This window comes from Fukomys damarensis, unplaced genomic scaffold (assembly GCF_012274545.1).
Source record: "Fukomys damarensis isolate Sample0158 unplaced genomic scaffold, DMR_v1.0_HiC HiC_scaffold_19, whole genome shotgun sequence".
Taxonomy (NCBI): domain Eukaryota; kingdom Metazoa; phylum Chordata; class Mammalia; order Rodentia; family Bathyergidae; genus Fukomys; species Fukomys damarensis.
This window is the reverse complement of record NW_022900931.1, coordinates 8,091,125-8,111,550: the sequence shown is the minus strand read 5'-3', so window position 1 is coordinate 8,111,550 and position 20,426 is coordinate 8,091,125. Positions and strand designations below refer to the sequence as shown.

At 56.8% G+C, this 20,426-nt stretch overlaps 1 protein-coding gene across 1 annotated transcript in view; it reads left to right on the top strand.

The window, feature by feature from the left end:
• Positions 1–20,426, top strand: part of Cacna1i (calcium voltage-gated channel subunit alpha1 I) — a 90,465-nt gene that overhangs the window by 30,086 nt on the left and 39,953 nt on the right. The window contains exons 5-6 of the mRNA XM_033765937.1: positions 8,982–9,079; positions 17,160–17,319. Coding sequence (XP_033621828.1) covers positions 8,982–9,079; positions 17,160–17,319 — 258 coding nt within the window. The remainder of the gene's footprint in view (positions 1–8,981; positions 9,080–17,159; positions 17,320–20,426) is intronic.

The following is a 20,426-nucleotide window of genomic DNA, read 5'->3' as shown; positions in this document are numbered from 1 at the left end:
ATCCTCCTTAAACTTCAGGGAGCAGCAGGATCACTGGGGCACTGATTAGAATGCAGACTCCCAGCTTCACCCCAGGGATCTGGCACCGGCAGCTATGGCAGTGCCTAGGAATCTGCACTCCAACCAGACGTCAGGTGGCCCCGACGCCGTCGTCAGGGGGTCACGACTGGAGCAGCCAGCTTGTGGCAGCCCCTCGTGGGGAGCACTGGAAAGGGGAGACACCTGGGAGGACCCGTTATGCATCTGTGTCCAGGGTCCGAATGATTCTCGTGACAGCAGAAGCACTTCGGGAACTGGAGTAGGGACCCGCTCAGTAACAAAGGAAGATCACAGAACCCTTAGTAACAGCTCCCCAGCCAGAAGGTGGGAAGGAGAGGCAGGGTCAGGGCTTATCGCACCCCAGACGCATCTCCTAACAAGCGCACCTGGAAACAGCTTCTGGCTCTCGGGAAGCTGAAAGTCAGTAAGAATTGTTCCTCAGCCTGGGACTAGAGCTTTCTGAAAAGATCAGCCAGGCACCTCCCCGCTGCGGTTGCCGGCTGCAAGTTCCTTTTGTTCAGAGTGTCCCATCGGTGGGACTTTCAAAAGCAAAGGAAATTGAATCCTCTTAGGCACCATCCGAAGGGGAGAGGAAAATAGGAACATTCACTGTTTGCGGAGTGTTCCTGGGGTGCAAAGCCGCACACTGTCTTGTTTAATTTGCACTTGGACTCTGGAAGGGTGGTGCCGTGGTCAGGTCCACCGCACAGATGCCACTTGGTGACAGGGTGGCTTGCCCAAGGTCACAAGCTGCTAGGACAAAGCTAGGAGTTGGTACTGGGTAAATTTCTGAGTGTATTAGGGATGCATCCGGCTGCAAGCCATAGAAAAGCCACCCAACAGTGGCACTAGCCAGTCCTTGCTGCCTTTTCTTGACAAGTGCCCAGGCTAGTGGTTATTGTGACAAACTACAGTACGGGGGCTGACATCCTTGGGATTTTCTAGGCCCTTTCATGGTCATGAAGCGACTGTGGCTGTCAAATCCAAATTGAAGGCAGAAGGAAGGGTGAAGAGAGACCAGGCCATGCCAGCTGTCCTTGTCCACTTGGATCAGGAAAACAACATTTTACTCCACAGATTCCTCCCCTTCCCAGTGCATATGGCCAGAATGGGTTCTCATCGCTGTCCGTAGCAGCAGGGAGGGGCCAAAGCAGAAAACACGGTAGAACTTGGTTAAAATGACCAAGAGCTGTTCTCTGGGGTCAGACTGGATGGGAAGAAGAGATGGTGCACAGTGGGTGGGCAACTCCCAGAGTTGCCACATTCTTCTCTTGGCCTCAGTTTCCTCATCCACCCTCCCACCAGGCCGTGGCTCCTGCTCAGCACCTCTGGAACACTGCCTTGGCCGGCTGGGCTGTGTTCTGTTGAGAAATCTAGAACCAAACACCAGCCTATGCAGCCTTCCTGGACAATGGTGCTGCTGGCAACCTAGCCGTGTTCAGGGCCAGGGGGTCACAGTTGGGGGCTCTTCCCAAGCTCCTTTGGGATCAGCCTTCTTCATCCTTCATGGCTTTGTGCTCTAGGAGGGGATCAGGGAACCACTGCAGGTGTCAGGAGGCCCAGGACATCTGCTGACTCGTACCCCGATTTCTCCTGGACTTCACAGGTTCATCTGCCCTCTGAGGACAGGGCTGGGAAAGTCACTGCTTGGAGTCCCCAGCGCCTGGTCCTGGTCCTGGTCCTGGTCAGGGAGGCCCCAGTCCATGTTGATTTCCTGTCGGTTTTGCGAGGCACTTGAGAGCAGTGAGGAGAAGGTGTTCAGAGTCATCTTTGTTAAACTGGGCTGTACTGGGTGGGCGTGAACCTGGGAAGGTTCCAGTGGGAATCTTCATATGAATGTTTTTCTTATTTGCATGTGGAGCAGGGCTGGAGAGGGTGATGGTCACTGCGTAGGCCCGTTTCCATGGAAACAGGATGGTAGCCACCATGGGAGATGGGGGCAGTCACCAGAGATTCTCAGGCCATGCGCTGAGGAGCCAGACACTAGTCAGGCATGAGTCAGGCTGGACGCTGGCAGCTCTATGGGAGGGAGTGCTGGACCTGCATGAAGGCAGTCTATTCTCTCTTTCACTGAGAAGCTGGAGGTCTCTGGCTTCAGGACCATTTGGTTCAGAATCCTGAGATATCACCAGACTATGCACCCCATCCCACATCTCTGCTCATTCTCCGGTGCTGACTTAGTGTCTCTGGAGCTTTCTTTTCCACAGCAGGGTGGCAGCAGGCAGCTCTAGGCTCCCAGCTTACTCCCTGAAATGCAGAAAGCCACTTTTCCTATCCCAGCCATTCCATGAGGGAGGAAATGAGCCTCCTGGGCTTGGAATGGCAGACCTGGAGCATGTGCTTATCCCAGAGCCAATCATTATGGACTGGGGCGACAGAGCTCTGATTGGCCAGACCTAGGTCAGTGCCCACCCCTGGTAGGGTGTGAAGTCAGCCCGGGTCCAGACACTTCCTAGCCTGAAAGGATGGAGTGGGAAAACCTAGGTCTTGTTCCCCCTGGAGTACTGGATGGAGCTTGGTCAGGCAGGAACCGCTGCTTAAGTGGTACACCAGAAACTCGTGTTTACTGACTGTACTGGGCTCCTTTATATCCTTAATGGTGCTACCATTTCATGGTCCCAAGAGGTTAGGGTAGTCACACCTGTTTTACAGATGAGGATTTGTGGGCCCAGAGAGAGCCTGCCCCAGGTCACATGGCTTATATATGGACAGGATCTGGGATTGCCCAGGTACAGCTACCTCAGAGCCCATGCTCACTCAGGACATGAGGGATGTCATTTTTTCAGGGGTCAAAATATTCCAGCTGGTCTGTCTCTGAGGTCTTGGGGAGCTTTACCTATTCTCAGAAGACGATGAGTCCCCAGAGAGGAACATTTCCCCCAAACTCTGGTAGAACCTAAAATGCTCCGCTGAACCTTCCATTGTCTGATTCCCAGCACCTGAGCCCACTCTCCGTGGAAGGTAGGCATCACAAGGGTTATGAGGACACAAAATAGCTACTTATTGTTTGTCTGAGGTTCAAGATAAACACAGGGTGATCTGTATTGAGTTGGGGGCTGAGAGGGAAAAGGTCCAGGGTCTCCTGACACTGGGTCCTGGGGGCTACCCTGGCTCCACCTGCCTGCTGTCTTTCCAGCCCTTCCTTCAGCCCTGTGACCACCTGAGCATACATCCTCCAAATGCCCGCTGATCTCTGAACTTGGCCAGACTTGGTTTCAGAGCGTCAGATTCCTTATCAGTCAGGTGGGCTTCATGACCTCTCTTTTCCCGGACTGGTAGGATTTCTAGGAGGAATTACGGTATCTTAGTCTGTTTAAAATGCCATAGACTAGTGGCTTATAAATTAAAGAAATATATTATTATTATTATTATTATTATTATTATTATTATTATTATTATTATTCTATTGGTTTTTTGAGACAGGGTCTCAGTATATAGTTCAGGCTGGCCCTGAACTCACCATATAGCCCAGGCTGGCCTCAAATGCTCGGCAGTCCTCCTGCCTCAGCCTCTTGAGTGCTGGGATTACAAGCGTGTGCCACCATGCCTGGCTAAAGAAATGTATTGCTCACGGTTCTGGAGGATAGAAGTCCAGGATCCTGGTGTGGACAGGGAGGGCCCCCTGGTTCATAGATGCATCTGCCAGGAGGAGGGGCCGTGTGAGCTCCTCCGGTCTCTCTTAGAAGGATGCTAATCTCATCCACAAGGGCTCCAAGGGTCTTGCCCTAGTGTCATCCCCTGTGGGGGCTTAGCATTTCAACGTAGAAATTTTGGGGACACACAAACATTCAGGCCGTAGCGGTGACTGAAACGATCCATTAAACACAGGGTGCTGGCCACAGTCCAGGGTCAGTGCTGCTCTTCTCCAGTCTTATCCATCCTTTCCTTCTCACCTCTCTCTGTTGAGCACCTACTATGTGCTCGGTGCCCAGATGTCATTGAAGGCTGAGGTCTGGCTATGAAGCCACACAAGCCTGAGTCATCACCCAGCTGCCTCCTGGCAGATGATCTGTGATTCCCAGACTCTCAGCTTCTCTTCCATTAGCTACATCTTAAATCACATTTTAAGAAAGCCCCCGTAGGCCCCTTGCAAAGATTGAGGCAACACCCTATTTTTATCTACAAAACACCCAGAAAGCATCCCTTGGGCGGGGTATTTCCTGGAAAGATGTTGGATCGCAGTCATTTTATGTTGCCTCTCGTCAGCTCCCAGCTTTTTTATTTTCTGATCTTGTCCCTTAAGTTATTTGCTTGACAAGCTCACATAAGGAGTCGGCCTGGGCCTGGCGCTGGGGGCCCAGCTGGAATCAGAGGCAGCCCTGAGTAACAGGGCCATATACAGAGCTGGCCTCCCAGGCGAGGTGGCTTCAGAGGCACAGGGGACACCGTGAAGGGCAGGGGAGCTCAGCTCTGGGAGGGCCAGGGAGTGGGAAGCCCAGAAGGGTGCACCAGGTAGGAGGGAGGCTGAGACGGCCTGGTGCTCCTGGAGCTGGAGATGGCCTGATGCAGTGCTGGGAGATGCAGTGCTGGGCTTGAGGTCAGAGAGCAGTCACAGCTCTTGCTGCTTGAAGCGGGACTTGAACAGTGTCCTGTGACTCTCGGGCAAGTGTGAACTAGGACATAGTGAACTGTAGTGTTTTGTGCTTTCTGGTCACCTGGCCAGTGGAGAGAGCTGCTAGTGAGCCTGAAAGGGGTCAGAGCTGGTGACTGATGAAGCAGGGGCAGAAGGGTGGCTCACACAGTTTCCGGGTCCCTCTAAACCTGCATGTGTCGCAGGACACTTTTCTGAGCCTAGCTTCCTCCTCTGCGGCACGTGCTGTAGTCTGACTGTGGGAGGTGACGTGGCGGGAGGTGCGTCAGCCTTGGCAGGCAGCGAACGCTCAGGAAACCCCTCCGAGCCATCCAGGACAGTGTCCACCGGTTCACAGAGCCTGGGTCCTCAGGCCTCTCCTAGGAGCCAGGAGTGGGGCCCCAAGAACCGATGTCACTTCCCTGGCACTCCTGACTCAGGCCGGCCACACCAAACCATTCATTGGCCCCCAGCGGGACCTGAGCTCAACCCCTCTCCTCCCGGGCTGGTTCCAGGACAGAAGTGCTCGTTTTAAAGCCAAATTACTTACCTAATTAGGCCCTCCGGAGCTGGCAGGAGGTAGTGGGGGTTTTGCTGAATTTTTTTTTTTTAGACTTTTAGCACTGAAGCTTCGTGATAAAGTGAGTGTGTAATTAGGAATTAATTTCTCACTCCGGAAAGTGATGTCTTATTTGGGGCCTGAGGGAAGTCAGCCGGTTGGCTCATCACCTCTTCCGTGGCCCCTGCCTTACCTTGCCTTTCTCAGAGGGGCCTGGGGACCCAGCACCCACACTGTCGTCGGGGTAAGGGAGGAAGGGAAGATGGTTTTCTTCCTCACAGGTGGCCTCGGCCAAAAGTGGGAGTCATTGTGCATGGTAGCTGGGACAGCTATTCGTGTGTGGGTGTGAGCTGGTGTGCGAAGGCCTGAGGTAGATGGGCAGGGGCTGCCCTGCATGGGCGCCGCCTCAGCCCATCCCACTCCCTCCGCAGGCGGCTCCTGCCTGGGATGGTGCCCTGTCTGCCAGCAGCCTCCCATCTCCCTCCTGGCTGGTGAGAACTGTCCCCAGCTCCACAGGAGCTGTCCTTCCTCCCTCTGGCCAGCTGATGTCACCCCAGCCTCCACCCCGAGAGGGTCCACATCTGAGGTGCACTCCGCAGGGGCTCAGGGCCCCTGGATGCCATCGCAGCAGCAGTCCGTGCGGTGACCTCCTGGTGACCAGCTCTTGCTTGACTTGCTCCCCATCCCCTCCCTCCTGTGCTTCCTGGAGTCGCCTCCCTAGTGAGTGCCTGTCCCCGTGTCCTTGCCCGGGCTCTGTGGTATGAGCGTTTTGGAGGGAGATGGAGCAGAGCAGTGCAGTGGCTTGGTACAGGCAGCGAAGCGGCTCCCTGGAGGCGGAGAGGCAGCAGCACACCTGGTAGGAACAGGGCCTGGGGAGGTACACAGAGGCCAGTCTGGGTTGGGGCTTAAAGGCTGAGGTCGGGGGCTTAGGCTTTGTTCTAAGGGCACTTGGGAGCCATAGAGGGTTTAGAGGAGGGGAGTGACACAGACTGGGTTTCTAGAATGTTTGTGATGACTGTGCATGGCTGGGGGATGAGGAAATAGGAGGCGGGGCTGGCTGCAGCAGCTGTTGGGAGATAGGACCGGTGACACAGTCTGGGACGGGGTGGCTCAGCTGTCAGCAGCGGTCAGCACCTGTCCCAGGGTGGGCTTATTGGCACAAGTCACCGGGAGGATGGCGAGATTCCCAGAACAGCGGTAAGCTGGTGGCTCTTGCTCTTCCTGGGTTCTCCATGTTCTTGTCAAGTGTCCCCCTTCCTGTCCCTGTCCTGTCAGAGGAATGAGAACCACTGGCTTTTTCACTGTGCATCTACTAAGTGCTTCCTGTTCATCATCCATGTGCATTTCAAGATATTAAAATTTTCCTTTAAAGGAAAAAAGAGATCTGTTTTATTTTATAGGTGATGTGTGTGTGTGTGTGTGTGTGTGTGTGTGTGTGTGTGTGAGAGAGAGAGAGAGAGAGAGAGAGAGAGAGAGTTAAGCTTTAGAAGTGTGTAGGCAAATGGACTCTCCAGAAGGATCCAGTGTCAAGATCTTTCAGGCTCTAAAGACTTAGTATCTAGTAACATCTCATTTTTCCCTTTCCACTTGGCTGCCAGGAAGCTCAGAGTGCATCCTCACCCCCAGCTGAAAGGGCCACTGGCCCCAGGCAGCGCGGGGCAGGTGTCAGGGAGAAGCAATGATCGTTCTGAGACCTCCACATTGTGTGTGGCTATGGTTTGTGACTGGGGATCTGTCCTGTTTGGGGCTAAATGAGGAGAGATTGGGGCAGGGCCAGAGAAGTGGGCCACCCTTGAATGGGGGCCTCAAGTGGTGCGAGTCAGGCAAAGACGACACAGAGAGGTCATTAGGACGGCACCTGGCTCGCAGTCAGCCCTGTCTTTCAGCCACTACAGAGCGCCCTTCACTGTTACCCCGAGCGAGCCCCAGCCAACACTAGACGGGCTGCCCTCTGGACCCTGGGACACAGGACACGGGTGGATAGGTGAGGGCTGGGACCCCAGTGTGCCCAGCCAAGTGCACCTGAGCCTGGGGGACAGAGCTGGCGCCCCTGCCTGGCAGGATCCAGGAAACCCAGATGTAGGAGGAGGGTCTGTGGGGGTTGCTGGGAGGAGAGTAGAGCTGGGCTTGGCTCCTGTGCAGGGGGCTCCCCAGGCCCTGGATGTGCGTGTGTCGGAGCGAGCCCCAGTGAGTGCTTGTGCACGCCACCCCCACAGCACCTCTGTCACACGCGTCTCCCTGGAGAGCTCTTTCCACAAAATACAAAGATGACAGCTTGGCTCACCCACGCACGGAATCCTCACCTGGCCCCACTCCCTCCCTGTGGCCCCTGGGCCCCTCCACCCTCGCTCTGTCTTCCCTTCAGCCCACTCAGTCCACCAGGTCTCTGTCTCGGGTTCTGGTCCGTCACTTTCTGGGTCACCCCTGTCTGAATTTGAGCTAAGTAGGAGTGTGCATGTGTGCCTCCTGGTGTCCGAGGAGTGAGTGTGTGTGTGTGTGTGTGTGTGTGTGAGTGTGTGTGTGTGTGCGTGTGTGTGTGTGCAGGTCGGGGGGAGCGGGGGCGGGATGGGGCATCTCAGGCAAAGCAGCTTCTGCTCAGTCAGTCGCTCCCCATGCAGCAGGAGCGGGTGGGACAGGACGGGTTTGCAGGCGGAGGGTGAGGAGGACAGCTGGAGCCCAGTGGGGAGGGCAGGGCTGCTGATTTGTGCCCGGTGGGGGGCTGTCCCTCGCTTTGAAGCAGATAGCCCAGGGTGGGTAGGATTTGGTAGAAGCACAGGGGACCATGGAGGGTCCCCAAAGCTGGCTGTGGGAGACCCCTGGGGGAGGCTGTAGCCCCGGGAGATGTAGATGGTGTGGCAGCTGCCTGAGGAGGCTGGGCAGTGCTGAGGGTCTGCTGTCCTTGCCTTTGTCTCCCTGCCTGGGTTCTCCTGGGGCAGGCTGTCCTGGGCACTGGGGTTCATAAGAGGGGGGTCTCCCCAGGAGAGGCTCTGAGGCCCCCAGGACAGCTGCAGAAAAGCTCAGGCAAGAGCTGGACAGGCATGGGGGGACCCTCCAGGCAGAAGGGGCAGTGTAGGGGCTGGGAGTGTAGGGAGCCCAAAGCTGGCGTCCAGTGGGGCAGGTACCCCTGAGAACCCACAAAGTTCAGCAGTGTACTTTGCTGTCATGTCCTGGGGACGCAGCCTGAGCTTCCTGACCTGCAAAGGGCCTGGCAGGGCCACAGGGCCAGACCTGGTGGGATTCTGAGCTCAGACCTTTACCCATTTTCTAAGTGATCCAGGACACAGAAAGCAACCTCTCTGAGTCTTGTTCTTTCTTCTGCAGATCAGGGCTTTAGCCCTTGGCTTTATGGGCTCCTGGGTGGGAGTGAGGGGTTTACGGCATGGCTCCTCGTGTGACCGGTATGGACAATCCCTGGGGAGTCAGCCTGGGGGCCCCTCGGCACCTCAGTTCTCCTCTCAAGAATGAGTCTGATAGGATGGTCTGGAAGAGTGGGGAGAAGCTCTAGAAGTTGGGGTTGACACAGGCTGGGGGTCAGAAGGGCAGGCCTGAGGGGCAGGGGCTGCCCGGCCCAGGGCTGTCCTTGCAGGGGGCTGATGCCTCTGCCCCACCCCCTCTGCCTCACTGTGTCTGGAATCCTCCCCACGGTTGGTGGTGGCTGTCACCAGCCCCGTGTGCAGAGCGGGACAGAGAGGCCCAGGGAGGTGGCCGAGGCCACACACTGTCTGAGGTGGAGTGGGTGTGGGTGGGCTGGGTGGCCAGAGGCCCCTGCAGGGTCGCATCTGCGCCGTCCCTCACTCTCTCCCCTCTCTGCAGGATGGTCGAGTACTCCCTGGATCTTCAGAACATCAACCTGTCAGCCATTCGCACCGTGCGTGTCCTGAGGCCCCTCAAAGCCATCAACCGTGTGCCCAGTGAGTCGCCCCCTCCCTGTCCCCCACCCCTGGTTGTGGCCCACGTTGGCCGCCAGGCTCGTTCACTCCTGTGCCTGCTGTGCCAGGACAGAGCGTGTTTGGGTGTGAAGACTCTGCGGTGTGGCCCTGAAGCCTGAGTTCCAAAATAACTTGGATTGAAGTATCCTGAGGAGTCTGACTCTTCAGGAACTAAAGGTGCCTTGTGGGCTTCTCAGATCCCTGGAGGTGCACGGGGATGCAGAAAATTGCTTAGTGCGAGGGCAGGGTGTCCCCACTGGGAAGAAGTCCTGACCCCTTACTTGTGCTGATTCGAGCTGTCACTACCCACCCGCAGGACCGTGTAGCCCTCACCCCCTGCCTGCCTACCTGCTCACCCACCTGTTTATCCTTCCTCCTTCCCTGCCTTCCTCCTCCCTCCCTTCCTCCCTTCCACCCACCCCTCCCTCCATCCTTCCCTCCTTCCATCGCCAACCTCAGTGTTAAGAGAGGTCATCTTGTCACCACAAGCCCTGACGTCTGCCCAGCTCTATCCCGTTAGCACCTCTGGGTCTGTGAGCCTCACAGTTGCCCTTGGTGTGGAGTGGGGTGGGCTGTTCTCCATTTAGAGATGGAAATGGTCTTGGATACCTAGGCACCCATTTGAGGACCCACTGCCAGGAAGCGGCGGCTGCAGGGGCCAGTTAGGCCCCGAGCTCCTCCACTGCCCCACATCAGGAGTGGCCTGGGCACCGGGAGGGGAGGAGGGGGATGCTGGCTGCAGGGGCTATTGCACCCTCTGGCTGAGGGACAGGAACTTGTGTGAGCACCCACCTACCCGCCGTGGTCCAGGCACTCGGCAAACTGATGTCTGATCTAATCCTCTCACCAGCCTGTGTGACCCCCCAGAGAGCCTAAGTGGCTCCCACAAGGTCACACAGCGATTCGAAGACAACGCAGCAATCTGAACAGAGCTCTGTCCGTCTTGTGCCTGGCTCTTTCCCTGGCTTGGTGCAGATCCTTGCTTCCCTTCGCTGCCTGGGCCTCTGCTTGCCCATGTGCACCTTGTCCTCTCTGCACAGTCAACGCAGTCCCAGCCCTCCTGCCCCACCCAGCCCCTTCTCTGCCATCCTGTGCACCTGCATGGGGGCGCTGGCCCGACTCTGGGCTCGTAAGCCTGGACAGGACATTTTCCGAGCAGGGTGACCAAGAAGAGGCTGGAGCTGGCTGGGCCCAGAGAGTGACTTGATTCCTGCTGTGTTTGGAGTGGGGCAGCTGGCAGAGGGGCCCTGGAGCCAGGTCTCGAGGTGGCACATACAGGGTCACCCTGACTCAGTAGGAAACTCTAGGGCGAGGAGAAGTCTGGGAGGTGTGAAAGCCAGCACCATGGCGGAGCGGAGGAGCTGTTCAGTCTGACCTCGGGGCCAGGGAAGGGACATCTAGAGAGGCTGTGGTGAGGCAGCTTCACTCTGTCCTTCTCACCCCCCCCAATCCTAGAAGGCTCCTTAGAGACTTCCTGGTTCAAAATCATTTTTTCCCCACCTAACAAACAGGAAAACCAGCCCAGATGAGGCCATCACCAGCCAAGGTCACACAGCAGGTCCATACCAGGGACCAAGTTTCTAACCAGAGATTTCCCCCAGCTGTGTGTGTTCTAGTCCCTCGTGCCCCACCTACCTTACCTGAGAAATGGGCCAAAAGGTGGGCTTCATCTGCTCAGCACCCAGAACTGGGCTAGGTGTCGACAAGGCATCCCCAAATCATGCTGGAAGTGTGCACATGCAGCAAGCTTGGGGAGCAGCCGTTTTGTGCTGGGACCTCAGGGCTTCAAATGCTCAGCCCGTGGTGCTGGGGTGACTGGCCGGGTGACCCGGGCCTCCCCGAGGAGGTGGAGTATGAGCTGAGCCTATGGGTTCACCGGGCAGTGGGCAGGCCCAGAGCTGGGCGCTTGGGGCATAGTCATGGGGCACTGGGATGGAGAGGACAGGGCTGGTCTTGTGTGCCCGAGGGGCCCATGGGGGCCATGGGAGAGGTTAGCAGGGGGCCACATGGTGTGGTGGCCCCAGAGGACACCCTGGGGAATGCAGGAAACAGATGGAGGTGGTGCTTCTGTGCCCAGCCAGGGCCTGGAAGTCACTGAGTGTCCGATTTGTGTGACTTAGGGTGGGGGGGTGCACAGCAGTGTGGGAGCAGAGCGGGGAGCTCTGCCTCTACTGGGCCCCCTCAGCAGATAACCATGCACACCACTCACACCCCTGGCCATGGAGCCCGTAGGTCCGTCCTCTTGTGGGGCTGTGTGTGTGATGCTGAGGGTTGCACACAGACAGGGGCGTGAGAACACGGGAGCTTGTGCTGCGAGCATCAAAGCAGGTCTTGGGCGAGCGGGGCAACAGCAGTGGGAGGGGACACGGTTGAGTGGGAGGAGGCCCAGGGGTGCGGGGCAGACACTCAGGCTGCAGGCCACACACTGGCTGAGTGGCTTCTGTGCTCCTGCGTGTGGGGGTGAGGACCTGTGTGTGTCTGTGCGCATGTGAGCTGTGTGTGCGTGCGTGTGAGAGTGTATATGAGGGTGTGTGTATGTGGGGTGTGCACACGTGAGAGTGTGTGCACAGGAGGGTGTGTGTGTGTCATGTGTACCTGTCACTGCAATGCACTCATGGGAATGTCGGCGCTGTGCCTCTCCTTCCCTTTGTGGCCCCTGCCCCCCACCCTCTGTGTGTGGAGCTCATTAAGCAGCTGCTAACTATGGAGGTCACTCCCTTCCACAGTGCCAGCCTGCCGCTCTCTGGAGAAGGGCAGGATCAGCCACAAGCCCAGCATCCCTGTTTCTGGAGGCTCTAATTGCAGAAGCTGTGCGCCCAGAAAGCCAGAGAGGAGCCGCCTGTCCTCAGGGCTTCCTTCCTGCAAATGGCCCCCCTGGGGGACGCGGATTCTTTCTAAGCAGCCCCACCTCACAGAGCCCAGTGTCCTCCGGGAGAGGCTGAAGTGGTAACCTCCAGAGCTCCACTGGGTCTTCACGGGAAGGGACCTTAGATAAATTGCTGTCCGAGATCACTGTAATCAGCCGGAGCCAGAGCCTTTAGAGATTCCTCCAGATTCCACTTTGTTCCTGGGTGCCCCTGCTCAGGGTCACCAGGGAATGAATGACTTGGGAGGGGGTGTGGGATCCTAGAAATGCTTCCTGGAGGGTCTCTTCTATTTCTAAACAAGAGTTTCCCAGAAACTTCCCTAGTTCTGCCATCTTTAGGGTTGTGTCTGTCCTGGAACGTGTTCATCAGTAGCCTGCAGCTCTCAGTTTTGCCACTAGATGGCAACCTAGAGAGTGGGTACAAGGCTAAATCAAGCAGGGGGTGGGGTTGGGGTGGGGGGTATTGATTGCAGAACTGCGGTGAAGGGAGGGAGCCTGCCATTTAGAATTCTGTGGAGGTCTAGGCATGGTAGATCATGACTGTAATCCCAGTACTCTGGGAGATTGAGGCAGGAGGATTGCAAGTTCAACTCTGGCCTGGGCAACTTGGTGAGACACTGTCTTAAAATTTTAAAAAGGGCTGGGAGTAGGGCCAGGGATTTAGCTCAGGGGTGCCACCATGTGCCTTGCAAGCACAAGGTCCTGAGTTCGATCCCCTGTACTCCCCACCCCCCAAAAGAGGGCTGGGAATGTAGCTCAGTGCAGAGACCTTAGGTTGAATTCCCAGTACCACAGAAACCAACCAACCAATTAGCCAACCAGCGTGGGCTGCAAAGCCCCAACACTACCAGTCAGGAAGATGCATTTGGGGGTGAAGGGACGCAAGTTCTGGTCTCAGTTCTGCCATAAGCCTGCTGTGTGACCTGGGCCTCAGTTTCCCTACTAGCACAGTACAGGAGAGGGACTGAGTTAGATGCATGGCTCTCAACTTTGTCTAGGATGGGTAGGGACCTGGACTTCAGTGCTCTTTAAGGAGTCTTGTAAAATTAGTCCTTCTGCGCCACCCCTGCAATCTGTGTCCTGGCCCAGCTCTGATGGGTAAAGGGAAGGAGACAGCCCACAGAGGCAGGCTGCAGAGGGAGTGAGGGAGGAAGCTCTTGAGTCAGGAGTCCCTTTCTGTTTTTGTTTTGTTTTTTTAAGCAGTACTGGGGATTGAACCTAAGATCTTCACACTGAGCTACAGTTCCAGCCCTTTGTTTATTTTTTATTTTGAGACAATCTTGTTAAGTACTAAGTGGCCTACTCTGGGCCTGAACTTGTGATCCTCCTGCCTCCCAGAATGCTGGGTTTATAAACATGTGCCACTGCACCTGGCTTTCCTCATCTCTTGCAAGATGTGCTCTTACTCCAGTTAGAAACCGGGGCAGTCACCATGGAGGTCCAGACCCTACCCACACTGCCTCTAAGCTGCCGCACCCCAACTTCAGACCCTATACTCAGCCCCATCTCAGCTACTATCCAACTCCGGGTGGCCCCTGGACGAGAATTCCTTCTCAGAATGACTGTGGGGAGATTTATACTGGATTGGGTCTGGGAGAAAGAACTGTGCCACAAGACACAGGGGTCTCTGGTTTACCCCTGGAGCAGGTGTTTCCTTAGGGGTTGGTGGCAGCAAAGAACTGTGGGGGCTTCCCTGCCTGACCACAACTGAGACTTTGTCCTTGGCAGCTCCTGGGGAAAGGAGAAGGAGACGGGCTGGAGGTGGGTGGACAGAGAACGTCGTCTGGCCAGGTGACTTGGGGACAGGAGCGAAAGAGCAGCTGGGGCTGTGGAAGGAGCTGTGTGGGGTCTGGCTGGGCACGAGCAGTGCCTGGGAGCAAGAGCTAGGACCTGCAGGGTGGGGTTGATGGGCTCCCTCACCAGGGCCACGGGTTTGGCTGGGGCCAGCAGGGGTCCGCTGGCGGGGAGACTAAGTCACAGCCCCTCCTGCAGGCAGACACCTGAGTCAGGAGGTGCGGGCCTGGGAAACGGCCGGCAGCTGTGATCTCGGCAGCCCGGCAGTCTGCTGCCTGGCCCGGCCTCCCTGGCACCCACTGTGCCCCTGATTAGTTGGCATCAGCAGTGGCAGGAGCAGCAGACGGCGTCTCCTGGTTGCTCAGTGCTTTCTGCCATGCCGGCCAGACCAGAGAACATGGAAGCCTGGGGGCTGGGCCACAGCCTGGCGTCCTACTTCCTCACCACGGGCGGCGCCCCTGGCACAGGCTGGCCTGTGGCTGGTGCTGTCTACTTGAGCTGGCAGAATGGCCGAGCTGATCTGGGCTGACAGCTCTGTCTGCAAAGCCCAAACTTCTAGGGGAGAGGCTGGTCTTGAGGGGCACCCCTCCCCCTGTCACCTCCTCTATGGCGGCCCAGTTGCTGTTCTGCTTTTCCCTTGGAGCAGAGGTCGGGCAGGGTCCCCAACCTTAGGGCGGTGGGGGGAGAAGTGCCCTCATTTGCCACCCTTCACTGGCCTTGGTCACATCCTCAATCTCAGTGTCAGTGAAGAGACAAGCAGGGAACCGACACAGGTATGGAGTGGGGGACAGGATGGGGGCGGTATGTGTGAGGATTTCTCTGCCAGTGAGTGTCTGACCTCTGAATCCTCCTGCCTCAGCCTCCCAGAATGCTGGCATTATAGGTGTGCGCCACCACACCCAGTTTACAGTTCCCTTCTCTAGATGAGGCCACTGGGGGCCCAGAGAGGGCAGTTTTGCCTCTGAGTCACCCAGCCTGAATTGGAAACCAGTTATGTTCTAGTTCGTCTTCCCTCTTAGGGCTGGAAGCAGGTCCTCAGCCGTACTTTTGGGGTCATCTGGCTGAGTGGGGAGGGGCTGCGGAAGTAGGGAGGCTGCCTGGAGGAGGGATTGCTTGGCTGGGGAAGGTGGAGGGAGGTTAGAGATGCAGAGGGTGATGTGAAAGGTGGTTTGCTTTGTCTGTCTGTCTGTCTGTCTCTCCTATGCCTCTGTCTCTCTGTGTGTCTCGTCTCTGTCTCTCCTCTGCCTTTCTCTGCCTCTCTCTTTGCACAAGTACACACCAGTCCACCCCTGCATCCACCCCTCTCTGTCTCTCCTCTCTCTTCCAGTCCTCTTGGGTTTACTTGCTGCGTGTCTGCCTCCCTCTTCTCCCACCTCTGTTCTTTGCCTCTATTTCTCCTCTGCTCACCCGACCTCCCACACCTCCTGGGCAGGCACCATGGGAGCAAGGAAAGAGCTGTAGCCATCTGACCAGGCTCGGTGATTACTTAACTGAGGACACAACAGACACAACTGGGTCTCTCAGCTCCTCCCTGCCTCCTTAATCCTGCAGGCCCCCTTTCCTGGCACTGAGCTCCTTCTAAGTCCCTAATTAGCTAATTATGCCTGTCTTTGCGGCCCTGGGATTCCAGGGGCCCCTGGGAAGGCTGCGGAGGGAGCTGTGGCCCAGCTGGGCAGCTGGAGGCAGGAGGGGAGAAGGCAGCTGGGCAGGTTTCAGAGCCCTTTGGAATTTCAATATCCCGGAGAACAAGGGAAATGTAATTAATTGAGCAACAAAGGCTTCGGAGGAGCAGCCTTGAGCAGCGGGCTGGGGCTGCGCCAGCGCCTCCTCCCAGCCCTTCTGGTCCAGCCTCTCCTCCAGCTGCTGCCAGCTGCTGCCCTGGCCTCTGCCTGGCCCGTGTTGCCCCTTCTGAGCTGATCAAGGCCCCCGCCTGCTTGGAAATCTGCTGACAACAACAGTGACCAGATTTCTGAGGCCCACACTTCTTCGTCCCTCCACGGGGACCCCGTGGGTCCCCACATGCTGTCCCGCCTGGCGAACACCTCTCCTGCAGGGCCCAGCTCAAAGCCCGCCTCTCCCCAGATGTGTCCTGGGACACATCTTGCGCTGCTCAGCACTGTGTTTCCTGGGCCGCTAGGCTGAGTGTTTGGGGAGGTGGACGAACTGGGTCTTGTTCTTTTCTGGATTCCCTGAGTGCTCAGCACCATGCTGGGCGTACCGCAGGCGGCCACTGGGTGTTTGAGAAATGCGCGTGTGCACATATGCGTGCGTGTGTGTGTGGAGGGGCACAGGAAGGCATGCGTGGATCATGCAGGGATCTCGTGTTCCCCTTTGGGGGCCAAGAGGAGGTGGGGCAGTGGGCCCCTGGGAGCTCTCAGAGGGGGTGCCGCAGCCTGCCAGGGAGCCCCACTGCTTCCCCGAGAGGAAGCTGGCCTAGTTTTGTGGGGAGGGAAGATGGGGGTGGGCATTAATTATTGATTGGAAATCACTCCACGTAGAGTTGGTGTGATGCACATCCCAAATACTTAGCCTCGTTAATAACCACCTCCGCACCGCCCCCGGCATAAGTGAAAATCTGCCCAGGACCACTGTGCTCCATCGTCCCTCCTAGCCTTCCTCTCTTCTCACGATTTATTGCATCACCGGTTCATGGCAGTCATTCAAGGGATGTTGGCTGAGCCGGGACCTGCTGGGTTCTTGGAACACTGAGGTAACTCAGACACAGACCTTGCTATCAGGAGCTTATAGCCCAGTCGATGAGACAGAAGGGCAAACAGACAACCATATCCGCAGGCTGGAAGGCTAGATGTTGATGTCAGTGGGACTTTTTAGGGTGTGCAGTGTACAGTCTGCATGACTGTACACGGCAGCCTAGGCTAGGTCAGAGGTGCTGAGATTGCCTGAGAGATGAACTCTGTCTGGAATGGAGGGAGAAAGGGTCTGGAAGGCTTCACAGAAAAAGCTTTCACATGGCAGTGGTGTTTGAATAGGAATTTGCTAGGAAGAGTGAACAGCATGGGTAAAAGAATGGGTTGTGAAGGAGAGCTAAGGTTGATGTCAGGCCACCTGGTTTAAGGCCAGACCTCACTGCTTCTTTGCTGTGTGACACGCGGTTTCAGTTCTTGGATTTCCCACCGTTTCCTGGTATAAAACAGAGATGGTGCTACCAGGCCCATAGACCCAAGGGAGCCTGTGTGGCCATAGGCGAGTCCCATAAATGCCTCGTGGTTCAGCTGGGATCTAGTGTAAGTGTGACAGGGCCCAGAGCCGTTTCCCTGGCTTTCTGGGAGAGGAGCAGATGAGAAGGTGCTCCCAGCAGGCTGGGGCAGGAGGAGCCCCTGCCCCTGTGCCCGCCCCACTCGCCCGCCCTGCTCCTGCCTGACCCCACCCTCTCCCCCACAGGCATGCGGATTCTGGTAAACCTGCTCCTGGACACGCTGCCCATGCTGGGCAATGTCCTCCTGCTCTGCTTCTTTGTCTTCTTCATCTTCGGCATCATCGGTGTGCAGCTGTGGGCCGGCCTGCTTCGCAACCGCTGCTTCCTGGAGGAGAACTTCACCATGTGAGTGAGCCCTGGGGCTTCTGCTTCATGCCTGACCCCCACTTGGGGATGGGGGTCCGGAACCCCCCAGGCAGGAGCAGCAGACAGAGGAGTGCCAGGCTTAGAGCTGACCCTGTTGGGGGTGCTGTGGGAGGTGTGGGGTGTAGGAGGGATGGGCTGAGTCTACTCCCTCTGGGTCTAGTTGGGGAGAGTGGGTTGGGGAAGGCCAGCCCATCTGTCCATTGCTGCGGAGGCTCGTGGGATGCATTGGTGGACCACAGAGGGGGCACCTGGGAGTGAGGCCCCATGTGGGTTGGGTGGGGGATGTGTACTTGGAAGAGGCCAGTCTTGAGCCAGTGGGGCAGTGGGGGCCATGGCTGCTTCTCCTGGTCCGCTTGCAAAGGCAGGTATGAGCAGGTGTGGGTGCTCCGCCTGGAGGCCCACTGTGCACCCAGCCCCTCTGTTCTGTATGGATCCGTCCTGTATCGTTCTGTAGCCAACCCCTCTGATTACCTGGGCTCGGGCAGTCTTGGAAGCTTTCTCCTTCCTCTTCAACACCGCATCCCCCAAAAGGTTCCTTCCCGGCCTGTTCCTCTCTGCAGTCAGTTTAGGTGTCCGTCTGTCTGCTGATGTGGGTTTTGGTTGTTGTTGGATGTCTTGGGACCAGTTTGCTTGGCTGGTCTTGGAGGGCCACCAGAGTGCAAGTCCTCCAAGAGGCTAGGGATATTTGCTCCTTACTCTTCCTATGGCTGAGAACGGGCTGGGAAAGGTCGTCCTCAGCTGATTGTTGAATGAATGAGTGCATTTCCTACTCCAAGGCAGGGGAACAGCGTGGTAGTTCTTCTTGGCCTCGCAGGCTAGAGATCCCACATCTCAGATGTGTTCTCCTATTGTCCTGCCCTGGCCCTGGGCAGTGGCTCCAGTTCTGTCTCGGCCATGGTGAGGAAAAGGGTGGATGCTGTGACATGCTCCAGCTGCAGAGTCACAGGAGAGCGTTGGCCGGCCCACCCCAGAAGGGGAATTCTAAGTGGGAAGAGATGTGAAAAGAGCTAGGGACCCTCAGAAGAGAGATAAAGCGGAGACGAGCTGGTGATCCATCCCTCTGCTCCTCCGCTGGGGTGTCACTCACTTAGGGCAGGTGGCCTTGAATTACAGGCCATACAGAGCTGGGGCACTGCTGTTGTTGCATGAAGGAGACCGGCAAAGATTAGGTCTGGGTGGAGAGCAAGGCCAAGGTCATCCCAGGCCTTCAACCCCATAGCAAGGAGGTGGGGAAGAGGAGGGGTGGTGATGAGGTTTAGACGGCAACTCAGAAGACCCCAGCCAGGGCTCGGAGTGGAGCATCTGGTAATCAAGACTCGCAAAGAAGTGGCAGGGGCCCAGTGCCTGAGTGCCGTGGGATTGAGAGCCCAGAGGAGGCCTGAGGCCAGCACAGCGGTGGGCGCGGGGCCAGAACGAATCCCCAGGGATGGGACGCTGAGCTGAGCCATCCTCCTGGCGGGTGGGGCGGGCTGGGGGGGTTGTTCCTGCCAGAGGCCCCGAGGCTGCAGCGTTGTGTGGGGTAAGAGCAGGGGCCCATCTTTCGGGGTCAGATTCTGCCCCTGACAGATGTGTGACCTTGGGAGCAAGAGGCTGAAAGACCCTGTGCCTCAGTTTCCCTCCCATAGGGTTGTTGTGAGATGAGCCCAGTTAGAATATGTAGGGTCTTAGAGCAGTGCTTGGGCCTAGGCAGCATGGAGCAAGTGTGAGGCTGCGTGGGTTGACTCCTGCAGCCCGGAAGACACCTGTCTCTGTCTTTCATTGGCCTGGGAGCTGAGATGGTACTGGGGTCACAGGTACGTGAAGCCATCCCGGGCGTCCCAGGGCTGGCTTGGGACTGGTGCACGATGGTGCACAGACACACACAGAATGGCAGTTTGGGCCCAGAAGACAGTCCCCAGTGACGACGGCTGAGACAGCTGGTGTTTATAGGGCGCTCAGCTTGTGCTGGATGCTACTTTCGTGAGGGGAGATGAGAGGAGTGATCCTCACAACACCCTGGGAGAGGAGTATGTTATCATCATTGTTTTCCACTTGGCTCAGAGAAGTGAGGCTGCTTGCCCAGGGCCACACAGCATGTAGGTTGCAGAGCTGGGATTTGGAACCAGGCTGTCATGAGCACCAGGGCCTGTGCTAGCTGAGGGCAGTGGAGGCTGTGGGTGACCTGGGGAGGGGCTGGCAGAGCCGTGGGAGGAGGAGAAGGCTGGAAGGTGACCATGGGGCCTAGCTGGGTTGTGCAATGTCACTGGTCCACAGAGGTGGGACTTCAGTGCCCACTTCGCGGGGCTAACGGGGTGGCAGAGAGCTCTGAGGGAGAGCAGGCCTGCCAGGCAGGGGTAGAGCCACACTGGCTCCTGTGTCCCAGCTCTAACCCGCTGTCCCCATCTTGCACCCAAGGATTCGGGGCTCCGCTGCCCAGATGGGTGTCCATGGGGGCCTGGAGCTTTTCCAGTGTTGTGTGACTCTGAGAGCTCTGTTCAGGAATTTTCAGGAGTGATTAAGTCTAAAGAGGAAAACTCAAATTGGAATAAAATATTTGCGGTACAGGTAACCACCAGAGGACTCAAATCCAGAATAAAGAACTACTAGAAACTGATAAGGACAAGAAAGAGGTCTAATTAAGAATGGCCTGTAAGACCTTAACAGGCTACACAAGGGGCCACCAAGCAGCTGATAACCATGTGAAAAGGTATTTGTCATCATTGCTCTTCAGGGACAGAGATAAGAAACCACAGTAAGACACCGTGACGCCCCAGCACAATGGTTAAAATCAGAATACGGACAGTGGCGGTTGTTGCCAAGGATATGAACTAGGGACTGTCCAACTGTGCTGGGGGGTTTGATGTGGCCCTTGTGGAAGGCTGGGAGAACCTTAGCTGCCACTGGGTTTGGTCAAAAGAAAAGATGCCTTACATTCACTCATCGACATGAATGAGAGTGTTTGTGAGTCATAAGGGCCCCAAACCCAGAAATGATCCAAATCAGTAGCTGAATAAGGGCCGGGGATTTAGCTTAGTGGCACCATGCCTGCCTCAAAAGCACTAGCTGCCAAGTTCGATCCCCTGTACCAAAAAAAAAAAAAAAAAAAA